We start from the raw sequence: 15,476 nt of genomic DNA, 5'->3' as shown, positions 1-15,476 counted from the left end.
ATTTTTTTTTTCAATATATACCCCTGTGGTTTTATACATTTCATGATGTGCCCCATGCGGTTTTAATAAATATCAGAAATGGTACTTTAGTTTTATAATTATATCACAAATTGTATTTTATACACAAATAATATTTGGTATATTTGGTATGCCTGTTTTGAACCAAAAGTAACATGTATGCCTGTCGTGCATCAAAATAACATGTCGACAAGAATTGAACCTTTCATAAAAAAATAAAAATAAAAAATAAAAAAAAAAGGAGAAAAAAACAAAAAACAAAACATAATCAATGATGTGTAACAATTGGAAACACAAAATTATATGTTTGACCAATTGATATAACCCAAAAAAATGACCAAATGTTTTGTTACTTAAACACAATTTTTTTTTCCAATATATACCCATGTGGTTTTATAAATTTCATGATGTGCCCCCCTGTGGTTTGAATAAGTATCAAAAATGGTACCTTGAGCCACCCCCTTAGCCCAAATAGGGGTGACAGCCACCCCAGAGATTTTTTTTTTTAATATATATATATATATAAAAGAAATCATTAAAATAAAAAAAAAATTAATGAAAAAAAATAAAAAATGGTAGCCACGTCAGCGCTGAAGTGTGCCACAGGGACATGTGTCGTACATGTATGCCGACACCTATAGGATGACATAGCTGGACGTTAGTTTTGGATGAGAAATTCAACGAAGGTACCATTTCCGTCTTTTCATATACCACAGGTACCAAATTTGATAAAAAGTAAAACTGAGGGGGTAAAAAATAAAGGTCATAAAGCACATGAGGCAAATAAGTATTTAACCCTAAAATTTAAACTTAAATTTGGACTCAGCCAGCCCGAATGTTTGAACCATGGATGTTGTCTTTTCACTTGGAAGTGCTTTATACCATGACAAGGTAACTAGATTGCTTGAGACAGCACTACAAAAAAGCGACTCTAAACAATTACTGTCGTTCACATTGTTCAAGCGACTTTAACTGTTTAGAGTCGCTTGGACAAAAACGACTTTAATTAGTGTCGTTTGAACAGTAAAATAAATATAATTTGAAGTCTCAACCCTATAACACTATTCAAGCGATTATAAATGAACAATGTCACTTTTTTGCCCAAAAACGATACTATGCACAAGATAATAAATATATATATATATATATTTTTTTTTAGTATAGCTTCATTTTCTGAAAGTTTTGTATACGACTTTTTTACTTGAAAGGCCAATAGAAATTGCTCATAGTTCAAGGTGCAGCATTTTATCGCATGTTAGAAAGTTTATAGACATTAGAATTCGGGATAATTGCACCGTTGGTCCCTGTGGTATACCATAATTATTTTTCTCTCCCTATGGTTTAAAAAGTTCATGGGAGGTCCTCGTGATATGCAATAATTACAAATTGATCCCTAGCGTCAAATTCTGTTAAAATTTTTAACAGATTCCGTCAAATGCCACGTCAGCGCCACGTGTCGCCAATAAGATGGCGACACGTGTCTACCGTAATAAAAAAATATAAATTTATTAAAAAATAAATAAAAATACTTATTTTTTTATAAAAAAAATTCAAAAAAAAAAACAAAAAAAAAAAAAAGCTGAAGGGGTGGCCCAGCCACCCCTTGGGGGTAGCCTGGCCGCCCCCAGCCACTGGGGGTGGCCGCGCACCACCCCCAGTGGCTGCAGGGGGTGGCGCGCGGCCACCCCCAAGGCCCAGGGGGTGGCCTTCGGGCCACCCCTAGATCTACTAAGGGTGGCCGCGCGCCACCCCAGGTGGCCTCTGGGGGTGGCACGCGGCCACCCCCAGTGGCCGGGGGTGGCCATCGGGCCACCCTTAGTAGATCTAGGGGTGGCCCGAAGGCCACCCCCAATGGCCATGGGGTGGCCGCGCGCCACCCCAGGCGGCCTATGGGGGTGGCGCGCGGCCACCCCTTTCCCCATTTTTGTTTTTTTCTTTTTTTTCTTTTTTTTTTTTTAAAAAAAAAAATAAGTATTTTTTATTTATTTTTTAATAAATTTATATTATTTTATTAAAATTAGACATGTCAGCGCCACGTGTCACCAATAAGATGACGACACGTGGCGCTGACGTGGCATTTGACGGAATCTGTTAAAAATTTTAACAGAATTTGACTCCAGGGATCAATTTGTAATTATTGCATATCACGAGGACCTCCCATGAACTTTTTAAATCATAGGGAGTGAAAAATAATTATGGTATACCACAGGGACCAACGGTGCAATTATCCCTTAGAATTCAGTGGAGCATTTAGTGGTAGGACGGATTTACATATAGAATTTGGCTTAGGTCTGATTCCAATTAATGTTCCGTTTGTTTCGACGTAAAATGCTTTTCGTTTAAAAATGTTTTAAGAAAAATTATTTTTCAAGGAAATGTTTAACGCGTACAAAAATTGCAAATATTTTTTATATTATCATTCTATCACATTAACTTATAAAAATCATTTTTTTTATTGAAAACATACAAAAATATATATATATATATATATATATATATATATATATATATATATATATATATATATATATATATATATATATATATATCTTTTTTTTAATAAAAAATTAATTTAAAAATATTAGTTCAGGCAAAATTTTGACGATAACCCGATAGAGTTCCGGTGGTGGTCCGGCGAAGGTTTAGCGGTTATCCTTCTTAAAAACTTTCCTCAACTAAATACCTCAGTGTAAAGGTTGAGATTCTGGCACTAACTTGTACCTATTGGGATTAATGTTAGTTTTCATAGTCTAGATGGAGGTGGATTAGTGAGTCTTATAATGAGAAGATACCACTCAAAGAGCTAAATGACATATGGGAGCAATAATTAATGAAATATAATTATGAGATTGCATCATAAGAAGGTGAAGGTTTGAATTTTGTGCTATCTAGCCACAAAAAGGTATGGGCCGGGGTTCAATCCAATATGCATGAGTTATATATGCCTATGAGAAAAATAAAGGGAAAAATAAAAGAAACCCACAAAATTGCTTAGTCGATCATTATGGAAAACAACTCCCTACTCCCTAGCTGGAATAATCAATCTAAGAACTATAATTAACTGCTAGATGAGCCAGAAAAGGTACATGCTTGATCATTTTTCATGTTAGAGATAATGTTGTGCCAAATCATTTTCTAATAGTTTGTTGTATTTGAAATCTTCGAAGGGTCCGTTTGGATTTCCGATTTCAAAAAGTGCGATTTAAAATAACGATTTTAAAATGTGCGATTTGAAAATAGTGATTTTTAAAAACGCAGTTAAGCGTTTGGCAAAATCGTAGTTTAGCCTTTAAAATCGCAAATTTAACTTTAAAATTCTGCGTTTTAAAAAAAAAAATCATTTTATCTGCGATTTGAAAAAGCAGATTTTCTGCGTTTTCAAATCACAATTTTTAAAAACGCAGTTCCCAAACGATCTATGTTCTGCGATTTGGTTTAAAATCGCACTTATTGTCTATGAAATCACAATCTCAAACGCACCCTAAGTCCCACGAGGATATTACCCTTTTTGATGGGTTTGTTTAAAGCAACAAAAAGAATAACACAACCCTGCAAAACAAGCCCAACAAAAGGCAGGAAAGATCTTAACATTAGAAATATTGGTTTGAATAAAAGGGTATCATAACTAGGATTTAGTAGTAGAGTCTCTTAATTCGTTGTTAAAGTTATGACTTATGAATATTATATTTGGTATTTGAATGCAATGCTCGAAACTTCTAAGATTGTGAAAAGACGGTGACAAAACTGAAAGCCATTATGCTCAAATCTCAAAATGTTTGGATGGCTGTCTACAACTGTTTTCGTTTCTCTAATTTTTTAGAAATTTCTTGCTTTGTGTGTTTCTCTCTCTCTCTCTTTTTTTTTTTTTTTTTTTTTTTTTTTTTTTTTTTTTCATTGGGTGTTTCTCTTGCATATTTCCCATGTACATGGGTTGCACCTTTCTATGCTTCTTAGTGAGATTGGATTACTTACAAAAAATAATATAGGTATTTGAGTGATGTCTTCTAGCATATTTACATCCTGAGAGCCTATTTTGTCTCATCTCTTATTTATGGATGACGCCTTCATCGTAATTTGTGTTTTATTTTCTTCTAATTTAAAGCTGTGTCAAGTTTGAAAATTAATTGAGCTAAATTAGAGTTAGTTCCTATTAGCGTTGTGAAAGATGTTGAAGGCATGTCTTGTATCCTTGGTTGTAGGATTTCTCCTTTGCCTATGAAGTACCCAGGTCTTCTGTTGAGAGCTTCTTTCAAGCAAAATAAATTTGGGATGGTATTATTGAGAAGGAACAACGTTTGGCCGGTAGGAAACGACTTTATTTGTCTAAGGGTGGTAGAATCACTTTGATTAAAAAAGCACTCTGTAATTTTCCCTTTTTGTTTTTTGCCCCCCACCTTGCCTTGCGGTGTTGCTAATCATATGGAGAAACTACAACAGGACTTTTTGTGGGGGTGGAGTTCGTTATAAATTCAAATTCCATCTAATAAGTTTGTCAAAGATTTGAACTCTGATTTCTTAAGGTGTTTTGGGCATTAGAAATTTTTTTTTTTTTTTTATCTAACTCTTTTGGAGAAGTGGTTACTGTTTTATGCCACAGAGAAAGTCTACGTGGAGAATGGTTGTGAAAAATAAATATGACTACATGATGTGTGGTGTGGGAATAGATTTTGAAAGCAGCTTTCCCGTAATTTAGTATAACTCGCTTCAAGGAAGCTTCAATGACAAATCACTTCCAGTTTTCTAATGGCACTTTGTAGTGGAACAACACTTTTATCAAAACAGTTGATTTGATTAGCCAAAGACTTGTGGGAATCAATCTTCCATCTATTCGGGATAGAGTAGGCCGGTCACGCCTCAATTGGTGGTGGAGTTGTTGACTTGTTGGGAGGACAGCTTGAAAGACATTGCAATATAGAAGTTTGGAAGATGATTCAATTGTGCTTATTGCTTAATGTGGTACATTTGAAGAGAACACTATGCTCAAAACTTCAAAGACTCTGAGGAGACGGTGGCAGACTTAAAAGTCTTTATATTCAACCCTCTTTATAATTGGATGGATGCTACATCTATGTTCAACTGCAGTAAGGCCCAAGGCAAACACAAAAGCGCCTTCCCATGAAAAAAAAATGTCTCCTTTTATTAGATGGGGTGAGAGTTGGTATGCTTCAAAGACGGTATGCTTCAAAGACTGTAAGGCACATGGCTCAGCCTCACAGAAAGCATGCCTATATTAATTTTTATTCAAGCTGAGAAACCCAACTTGTTTTTCTGAAAGTTTTACTTGAAATGCCAATCGAAATTGCTCATGGTTCAAGGTGCATTTTGAAGTTGTTTGAGAAAATCATATTTAAATAGATCAGCCAATCGGCTAGTAAATTAGAAATGAATTTAGAGTAATGATTCACTACCACCTAAATATACAACTTTTCACCACCTTGTCTATGTGGCAAGGTGGTCCCCTACTAACTTTAGAGTTTTTTTATTTTTAAAAAATAAAATAAAGTGGGGGACCACCTTGCCACATAGACAAGGTGGTGAAAAGTTGTATATTTAGGTGGTAAATAATCATTTCTCATGAATTTATTTCCCCCACTTGCTGGATGATCGGCTTAATAAATTTTGAAGCCTAAAGCGATAAACTTAGGTAGAGTCTTTTTTATATTTAAATAATTTTAATTTTAAATCATTCTTTTTCCTTTTTGGCTTCATTTTTTTCCAAACGACTTGCAAAATTCATCTTGGTTAGGAGATATTTAATTTCAACACATGTTATATTTTGTGTTGAGTTACATATAATTATTTTTATGTAGAATTTAATTTGCGTAAAACGAAATTAACTTTATTCTAAAAAATTTATTTTAATAAACAAACTTAGTCAATATATTGGTTTTAAGTTCATGTGAAATTATGAGTTAATATATGTTTTAAGGATGCAATTAATGTAACTTTTCATTTTTCTTTATTTTTCTCCTTAATATCTTGGAATCCAATTATTTGTATTTATTTTTTTACCGTAATTGAGGCCTTAATTAAAAAGCACTTATTACATTTTTTTGTCATAATATTATTTATTTACCATAATTGAAACCTTAATTAAAGAGCATTGAAACTTCCTTTTTTTTTTTTTGTCATAAACGGGGCTTTAATTTTTTTTTTTTTTTATATATATATATATATATATAAAAGGAGACTTAATGATACTATTTTTTATTTGGGGCCTTATTTAATTGGGAGCTTTAAGCAATTGCCTAATTTTCCTAGGTATTGAGCGGTCATTGTCCACTTGGCATTTGGCCAAAAAATAAGAAGGGAGAAAATGTTTTTTATGCAATATGGCCATAAACCTTGGGCAGCAATTACTTATTTTATGCTTATTAGAAACTTTATGGCCATTAGAATTAGTGGAGCATTAAATTAGACCTGTTGAAATTGAGACACGTCTCTCTAATAGGATTAAAGAAAAAAAAAAAAAAAAAATCTCAACACATTAAAACATAGCAGATATCTTCAAAGCTAAGTTTTGGTGTATGCCTGAGGAGAGAGAGCTCCTTAACTCGGAGGAAACCTCTCCCAGTTGGATCAGGATCCCCTCAAATTCTTTGTCCGAATTTGATACAATTCGGGCAGGTTGTTGTGAGTAAGCATTTATGAGATCCACCTGACCGGATAAGCAGTTGGGCAGCCCAACTTTTATTTGGTCAGGTGGGTCTCATAAATGCTCACTCACAACTACTTGCCCGAATTCTATCAAATTCGGATAAAGAATTTGAGGGGATCTTAATTCCTCCCAGCTCTCTCTTCCTTTTTCTGATTTAATTCGTTTCTTTGTTTGCTTGCATTATTTTTTAAGACACCTTTTGAAGATGTGTCCACAAAGGTCCCTATCTTTTTCAAAGATGCCCACACTGCTTAGAAAAAAATAAATAAAACAAAATTTGTCCGTGCGGCTGTCAAAACGACAAAGTCAAAACCACCTCGGTAACCGACTTAAATTTCGGTTTTTTTATTTATTTATTCCGATTTTCGAATTTAAAGTTTTCGAAAAAAAATCGAAATTTAGGTCGGTTACCGACGTCTGTAACCGACAAAGTCATAACACCCTCGTTTTCACTTTGTGGAACCATCTTATGGATAAAGGTTCCGACACAGGTATTTTCGCATTTGTTAAAGATAAGACTCAAATGTTTATTTATTTATTTAAATAAAATATAATAGTAATTTATCACATATTTAATAATAATTTTAAAAATTAGATCAATTTTAAGATGACTCAAAAAGAATACGAGTCTTCCTTTTTAGCCTTACTCCTAGTAATCAATTCCGTTAAACCCATTTCTCTTTGATCCCAGCACTGCTAAAAAAAAAAAAAAAAATTATAAACATAATTAAATATCTAATTCTGAAAACTAAGAATATTTATTTTGATATATATATATTTAAATTATCTTTGTCTTATTAAAAAAAAAAATCGTATACATGCACCTACAAAATGGAACGGAAACTATTTTAAAACATTAACTAAATCTTTTACTTTTTGTTAATAATTATATATATCATTTAGAGAGACACACAATAATAATTATGCATCCTGTAGATATACTTTGTGATGAGCTTTATGCAGGAGAGGATGGAGACTTTGAAATAAAAAAAACCTATTTCATCTCCATTAACGAAAATAACTTTTGGCTGTGAATGATTCGAACCACATGCGTCGTAGGTGTATTCACTGCCCAAATGGTTCGGTTCATCATCTGATCAACGTGGCCCACATCTTGGAACTTTGGTTTGGAGCCCACCATTTCTCATAGTACGAGACTGGCGACTGCTTGACTTTCCTCTTAAACTGCTTTTACATCTCTTATTTTCCTCTCATTGTTCTCTCTGTCTTCCATCTTCTTCACTTCTGCTGGAAATACAAGCTGAGAAAGCCAAACAGATTCATTCAACTTCAACATGAGTCTACTGGGTTTTCTCAAATTTGCTCTGAATTTCCTTGACGTTTTTGCATGGTATGCATTTCGATTTATGATAATGAAGATAGTAAAGTTTTTAGTTTTGAAAGTCTGCGATCATGAAGAAGATGGCTGTCTAAGTATTCTCTGCTTTTTGTTTGTGCTTTACTTGCAGGCCTCTCTTTGCTTTGGGGTATCCTCTGTAAGTCTCTCTCTCTCTCTCTCTCTCTCTCTCTCTCTCTCTCTCTCTCTGTGGATAATGTGAAGTTCTTTATTTTTTGGCTATCCGAGAAGAATGCCTTTTCATATTTCCATCTTGTTTCATGGATGTTATAGTGGTGTTTCAACTGGGTGTGTTGAATAAGTTTTAAGTTGTAATTTGTTAGATGGTTTGGTGAATTAATGAAGATGATATTTGCTTAACAGATGTGCTTCGATCCGGGCAATTGAGAGTAATTCAAATTGGGAGACTCAGAAGTTGGTCACATATTGGATTTCCTTCTCTTTGGTTTCACTCTTTGAGCATTTTTTCGTGAACCTCCTTGAATGGTAACTCTATTGCCCTTCATTCCCTCTTCTCAATCTCTGCATGAGTGCCAAGCAAGCAAGAGAGAACATGATTTTTATGAAATAAATGTTCACTGAAAGCCCCCCCCCCCCCCCCCCCCCCCTTTTTTTTGTTGGGTATATATTTTATTGTCTGAGTACTTAAGAAAGGCAGCCACTTTTTAAGTTCTCATAATCTGATAGGGGGTAACGGTAAGAAAAAATCAAGAATTAGTGATATTAAACAGGGGATATCACTAATTATTCTGAACCCTCAAAAATCACTGTCGTATATGAGGTGAATTCGGAGCTTGAAATTTTGCCAAATCAGCTTACCAAAAATTGATTCACAATGATTTGCAGCCAGAGTTTACAGCATAATACACATTTTTTAATGAATATTATTTGATCAATCTGAAGAAGTCTTTACTCATTTTTCAGATGCTAACACAATTGTATATTGAAAACATTGAAGAGCCTTGCCTTCTAAGTGGAAGGAGGCTTGTTGTCGTGGCGGCGTCTATTGGTACTTGAAGAATTGCTCGGCTCAAGATGATCCCAATTCATGGTCATTACATGAATAGTGGGGCTCTCATCAATGCCCTATTGTAATTATGGAAATAAGAGATTTGGGGACTAAGCTTATTTGCTCAATGATCTAAATAAGGATACATTGCTAAATAAAATATGATTTATTTATGGAGGGAAATATTGTTGAAAATGATCAAGCAACGGTCAATTAACTTTTTTGGTCTTCTTTTCATGAAAAGCCGTAGGTTTCCGTTATTAGAAGCTGGTGCTTGCATGAACTGGACTTAGGTGTATGAACCGGACGGGCATCAACTATATTGGCATATATAGCTTATGTCCACACGTATTAGAGTGAAGTGGAAATTTGTTAAATTCAATATTCTTTTTCTGTTCGTAGGAACCACTTAAAGCTCACTAAAATATAGGCTGGAGGTTGGACTTCTTGAATTTCAGAAATCTTTCCCAATGTGTTTAGCCTGCTTTATCAAAATATGATAGATTACTAAATCTGAACTGGGATTTCATTCATCATACAATTTGTTAACTGGGTGAAAATTGACTTGATTATTCCTTTGCCTTTTCTTTAGGTGTGTTTACAAATTCGTGTATGAAATGTCTTGTTTATATTTTGCATTTATCATTTTTTATTGTCAGGATACAGATCTGGCCTCACATTAAGTTAATGATCATCTGCTCGTTGGTTATACCTTACTTCGATGGTGCTTTTTACGTCTATAATCACCTTGTTCGTCCATACCTCTTACTTGACCCACAAGTTATTGTTGATGAATTCAATAAGTGGAGGGTGCTCTTATGCAAGAAAGATCACTTTCTAGCTGAGGTAGAGAGGTATGTCAAAGAGAATGGACCCGAAGCTCTCGAGAAACTCATTGATAAAGAGGTATGTCACTATATGGTAATACGGTCTGTCAATGTGTTAGAGGTCATCTAAGAGTGTGTTATATCAAACTCATACATAATCTGTTTAGTTCGAAATAAGCTTTCTGCATTAGATATGTTGGAATAAACATTCAAATAAAAAAGTATTAATAATTGGATGGCATAGGACTAATACACAAATTTGATTCGGTTTTTCCTATTGTAGTTATATTTACTTCTTTAAGATCTCATTGCTTGTCAGGCATAAACTAATGAGAATTTCTCTCTCTCTCTCTCTCTCTCTCTGCAATTTTACATTTTTTTCTGTTCTTTTTTCAGTTGAAGACCAAAAAGCTTAATGTTGACGTGGAAGAGATCAAAGCTATTGCAGCTACAGAGAAAAAAGAAGTGGAGTGGGTAAAGCTTTTAATTGTCACTGATGCAAGTAAAACATTAACTATGATTCTTTGAGTATATTCTTATGCCATCAGTTGTCGGTTTTAGTGATGAGTACAATGATGCATCCCAAAGAATTTGGGAAGAAATTAGCAGTAAAATGTTGACTATTTTCAGCAATCATTGATGGAGTTTGGGTTTTTCAAAAATAAGTTGATGTTTGCTTGTTGAAGAAAAGATCTGAAGTATGTTCTTATGAGAAATACACAATCTTTTTACTTAATTCCTTGAGAACTAATCTCCTCTCCTTTCTCTTGATGCAGTCACACAACAAAGAACTTGATATTGTGCAGATAGATAATAAAGCTATGGAAGTAACAGAGAAGAAGGAGGTTCCTGCAGCCAAGAGGGTAAGGTTTCTTTTTTTATTTTAGCGGAAGTTTACTTTCAGCTTCATTGAAATTTGTTGTGGAAACCCAATATTTTTTTAGAAGGGTACTAAAATAAGTATATGCATGGGGATAGGTCTTTGAATGCTTAAAAGTTTGGGGTTAATAACATGGATTTGATTGGTTAATTTTGAAGTGTGCTTGGACTGTCTAGGAAACTAGGAGGTCGCATTCTCTCTTTTTATGCATGGGGATAGGTCTTTGAATGCTTAAAAGTTTGGGGTTAATAACATGGATTTCATTGGTTAATTTTGAAGCGTGCTTGGACTGTCTAGGAAACTAGGAGGTCGCATTCTCTCTTTTTATTTATTTATTTTGTCACTGGGGAGGTGGCAATGAACATAGCTGACTGAACATTGGCATGACACATCTGTGGGTCTTCACATGTGAAGCTAGTTAATGTTTAGAATATTATTGGAGGGTAAAATCATAGTTTTGTTAAGAGCAATGCCCCAAAGGAAAGAATTTTTGTATTATTGGTTCATAATGAGTTATTATCCTTATCTGCAATTGATTTGTCCATGTTTATGTTTATGTTTAAATTAGAGATCTCTAAAATGTTTATTATAGATCATTTGTCACTTCAGTATTTTCTTATGCTTTTTCAACAAATTAAATAGGGTGGAAGATAACAAAACAACAATTTTGCTTCTAATCTGTCTTTAGTGTATTTGCAGATGGTTCTAGCAGATCCTAGCCTCGATGAGACTGATAACAGAACATCAGCCACCATGGAGATTAAAGGACCAGTTATGGTAGTTGCAGCATCAAGGGAAGTTCCTGATATATCCGTGTCTAAGAAAGTCCAAAAAGTATGGACTTGTCCTATATGTCAGGTAACCACTGAAAGTGAAAAAACCTTGAATTTACACTTTCAAGAGATGACACACAAGGCTACTTATGAAGAGCTGAAAGCAAAGAACCAGCCAAACATTGTCAATTTTGGATCTTTTTTAACGGTATTGGCTTCAACTACAAAGGAAACTTATCAGCCAATTGAGGAACCACAAAAGAATGAATCCACCAATGGATTGATAGAGAGCACTACTACAAATCAAGAGGAAATAGGGAAAGGCCAGCCAAAGAGTGTCACGTCTTCAACTGCAAAGGGATCTGATCAGCCCGAAAAACAGGTGCTAGGAAATAGTCTGTCATATCAAACTTTTACCTAATCTATTTAGTTTGAAATCCGTTTTCTGAATTAGATATGTTGGAGTAAAAAAGTATTCATAATTGGCTGGCATAGGACCAATACACTAATCTGATTTGTTTTTTCGTATTGCATTGCTTGTCAGGCATTTACTGCTGAGAATTTCTCTCTCTCTCTGCAATTTTACATTTTTTCTTTTCTTTTTTCAGTTTCAGACCAACAAGCCTAATGTTGACGCAGAAGAGATCAAAGCTATTGCGGCCACAGAGAAAAAAGAAGTGGAGTGGGTAAAGCTTTTAATGTCACTGATGCAACCTGAACATTAACTATGATTCTTTGAGTATATTCTTATGCAATCGGTTGTTGGTTTTAAGTCAAATGAGTACAATGATGCATCCCAAAGATTGGGAAGAAATTAGCAATCAAATGTTGACTATTTTCAGCAATCATTGATGGAGTTTGTGTTTTTAAAAAATAAGTTGATATTCTCTTGTTGAAGAAGAAAAGATGCGAAGCACGTTGTTATGAGAAATACCCAATTTTATTTACATGATTTCTTGAGAGCTAATCTCCATTCCTTTCTCTTGATGCAGTCACACAACAAAGAACCTGATATTGTGCAGAAAGATAATAAAATTGTGGAAGTAACAGAGACGATAGAAGTGCCTGCAGTCAAGAGGGTAAGGTTTCTTTTTATATTTAGGGTTAAATGCATTTCTAGCACCTGTGGTTTCAAAAAGTGTTATAGGTAGTACCTCTAGTAAACCAAAATACCAACTTGCTACTTCCATCTAGGTTCCGTCCAATTTTTTAATGGAGCTCCATGTCACCCTGCGTAAAAACATGACATTTTCCGAGTGTCACATATGGGAGACAACTCAACATACCGTATGATGTGTCACTATATCATAGGCGATACCTATGGTATTTATGCCACGCCAAATGCCGAAAATAATATAAAAATGACCTAAACTTAAACTAAGAAAAAATGAAGAAACATTAAAAAACTTAAACAAAAAAAGTTCCTGGATGCAAAAATTGGCAGTGGGTTTTTACTTTTTATTTAGAGATATCTATAATGTTGATTATGGATCATATATATATATGATCCATAATCAACATATATGTTGCTTCAGTCTGTTTTCTTTTTGGCAGTGGGGTTTCTTATGGTTTTTTGACAAATAGGGTGGAAATAACAAAACAACCACCTTGCTTCTAATCCTTCTTCAGTGTATTTGCAGATGATTCTAACAGAGCCTAGCCTGGATGCGACTGATAACAGAACATCAGTCACTATGGGGATGAAAGGGCCAGATATAGCTGTTGCAGCAGCCGTAGAACTTTCTGATATACAGAAAGTACAGAAAGAGTGGACTTGTGCCATATGTCAGGTAACCACTACATGCGAAAAAAACTTGAATATGCACCTTCGAGGGAACAGACACAAGGCTTCTTATGAGGCACTGAAACTGAAAGCTAAGATCCAGCGAAACGATGGATTGAAACGGAAGATTATCCCTACTGATGTGAAGAAACCCATTTTCATGTGCAACATCTGTAATGTACGCTGCCCTGGAATGGTCCACTTGGCTTCTCACTTCCGAGGGAAAAAGCACTTGGCGCAGCTTCAAGTTTTTAATGGATGTGGTGAAGGTTCGACAGTATGACATGATAAACTTTTATTTTGGATTATGTTGAATTGATGTATTTGCATCAGCACACCAATACCAGATGTGAAATGCAAGTAATTGTCTGTTATATTTTGTCTCGATGAGATAAATTTACAGACAAAATATAACAGACATAGTGAGATAAATTTTGTCTCACTCTGTTCGCATGACACTGTCAATTTACTCTTTAAGATTGGAATAGGAACTTTTCAATTTTAAGTCCATTTCATGATTTTTTTAAGATTTGATATTGTCTCTAACGGTGTAGATGATGACAGATGATAAATATGATTCCAAGCCATTCAAAAAATTTAAATGATGTACCATTATTTACACCGTTAGATACAATAAAATGCTCTGAAATAATTATTTTCATTTCACTAGAAATATAGAGGATTTGTATCCCCTTAGATTTGTTATTGTTCAAAGAGAAGGACACATGTCGATTTTTATTTTTAATCAAACAGAAGGACACATGTCGATTTTTTAAGGCATGTGATGTGGACTTCCGTCAAATTTTGGACGGAAGTTGAACTTAGGTATCATATCCGTCTTTAATCATAAACAAGTTACCATATACGATACGAAATAAACCACAGAGGACAAAAAATAAAGTCGTTAAACTACAGGGGGTCAAACGTATTTAATTCTAATGTTTACTTTGAAAAATTTCATTTATAACCCCTTATATTTCATCACTTTTGCAATTAAGTAATTATAAAACTTTAAAAAGTGTCAATTTAGGATATACATCTTTCAATTTTTTTCAATTCCAACCCTCTGTTAAAATTTTTTCTTAAATCTTGTCAAAATTTTTAAAATTCATCTGTGTATGTGTGTGTGTGTGTGTTTTTTTTTTTTTTTTTTTTTTTTTTTTTTTTTTTTTTTAAATTATAAAAAATTTCAAATATTCATGCATGGGTATTTTTAAAAATTTTGTTAACTTCTGATTAGCACCAAAATCCTTGCAATTTTTTTTTTCTATAAAAAGAATTGGTATTTTGAGAATTTTAACAATATTTAATGGAAAATTCTAATCTAATATAGGGTAGAAATTGAAAAACAAAAAATGAAATATGTATTTTAAATTGACACTTTTTAAAATTTGAGTGCTTAATTGCTATAGTGATGAAAGATCATGAGTTATAAGAAAAGTTTTCCCTTTTTTCTTTCTAAACAATTAGGAAAAGCTTCATAAAACCTCCATAAATTTTCACTCGATTTGAAACTACGCCCCCAACGTTCAAAAACTGTCAATTTCACCCCTCAATATTTGAATTTCTTACAATGTCCCTATCCTTTAGGGTTTGAGGTTAAATTAAATGGCAAAATGGGTAAAATGACCTTTATGCCCTCCAAAAAAATTTTAAAAATTGTTATTTACACTTAATTTCAAATCAATATTTTTTAAAAAAAAATAAAAAATAAAAAATAAATTTGAGACTGGGTCACTTGGTGACCCAACTTGGTCCACTACTAGACACCACCGTGGGTTTAGTGACCCACGGCTGGGTCACTCTATGACCCACCGCGGGTCACGTCGAGTCTTTGCTGGTTCACCACCAGACCCATGGCGAACACGGGTCACCTGCCAAACCCACGATGGTGTCTGGTGGTGAATTCGTCAAGCGTCAGAAGACCCCGTCATGAGTCTCGTGACCCAATGCGGGTCATACTTAACTGAATGCGAATAACGCTGTGACCCAGCGTCGGTCACCCGCCAGACCCATGTGTTCCTAATTTTTTTTTTTTAAAAAAGACCAAATAAAGGGTATATTTCGTCATTTTCACAAAAACTGTAAGGATTTAACGTCAAACCCTAACGGAGGAGGGCATTGCATAAAATTAAAAATTCGAGGGGTAAAATTGAGAATTTTTGAACTTT

General features: G+C 34.2%; 1 protein-coding gene across 2 annotated transcripts; it reads left to right on the top strand.

Moving 5' to 3' along the window:
• Positions 1-7,636: 7,636 nt before the first annotated feature.
• LOC133882167 (uncharacterized) lies at positions 7,637-13,804 on the top strand. 2 transcript variants are annotated; one of them, XM_062321279.1, is made up of 11 exons: positions 7,638-7,825; positions 7,938-8,027; positions 8,146-8,172; positions 8,397-8,519; positions 9,702-9,948; positions 10,266-10,343; positions 10,646-10,732; positions 11,449-11,904; positions 12,131-12,208; positions 12,515-12,601; positions 13,163-13,804. In XM_062321279.1, the coding sequence occupies exons 2-11, from the start codon at positions 7,972-7,974 to the stop codon at positions 13,586-13,588; spliced, it is 1,665 nt and encodes a 554-aa protein (XP_062177263.1). In that variant the 5' UTR covers positions 7,638-7,825; positions 7,938-7,971; the 3' UTR covers positions 13,589-13,804. The 2 variants fall into 2 exon arrangements, with proteins under 2 accessions (XP_062177264.1, XP_062177263.1); XM_062321280.1 differs by having other exon boundaries at positions 7,637-8,027; positions 10,676-10,732.
• Positions 13,805-15,476: the final 1,672 nt, after the last annotated feature.

This window comes from Alnus glutinosa, chromosome 11 (assembly GCF_958979055.1).
Source record: "Alnus glutinosa chromosome 11, dhAlnGlut1.1, whole genome shotgun sequence".
Taxonomy (NCBI): Eukaryota; Viridiplantae; Streptophyta; class Magnoliopsida; order Fagales; family Betulaceae; genus Alnus; species Alnus glutinosa.
The sequence above is the reverse complement of the archived record's forward strand: the minus strand, read 5'-3'. Positions and strand labels throughout refer to the sequence as shown.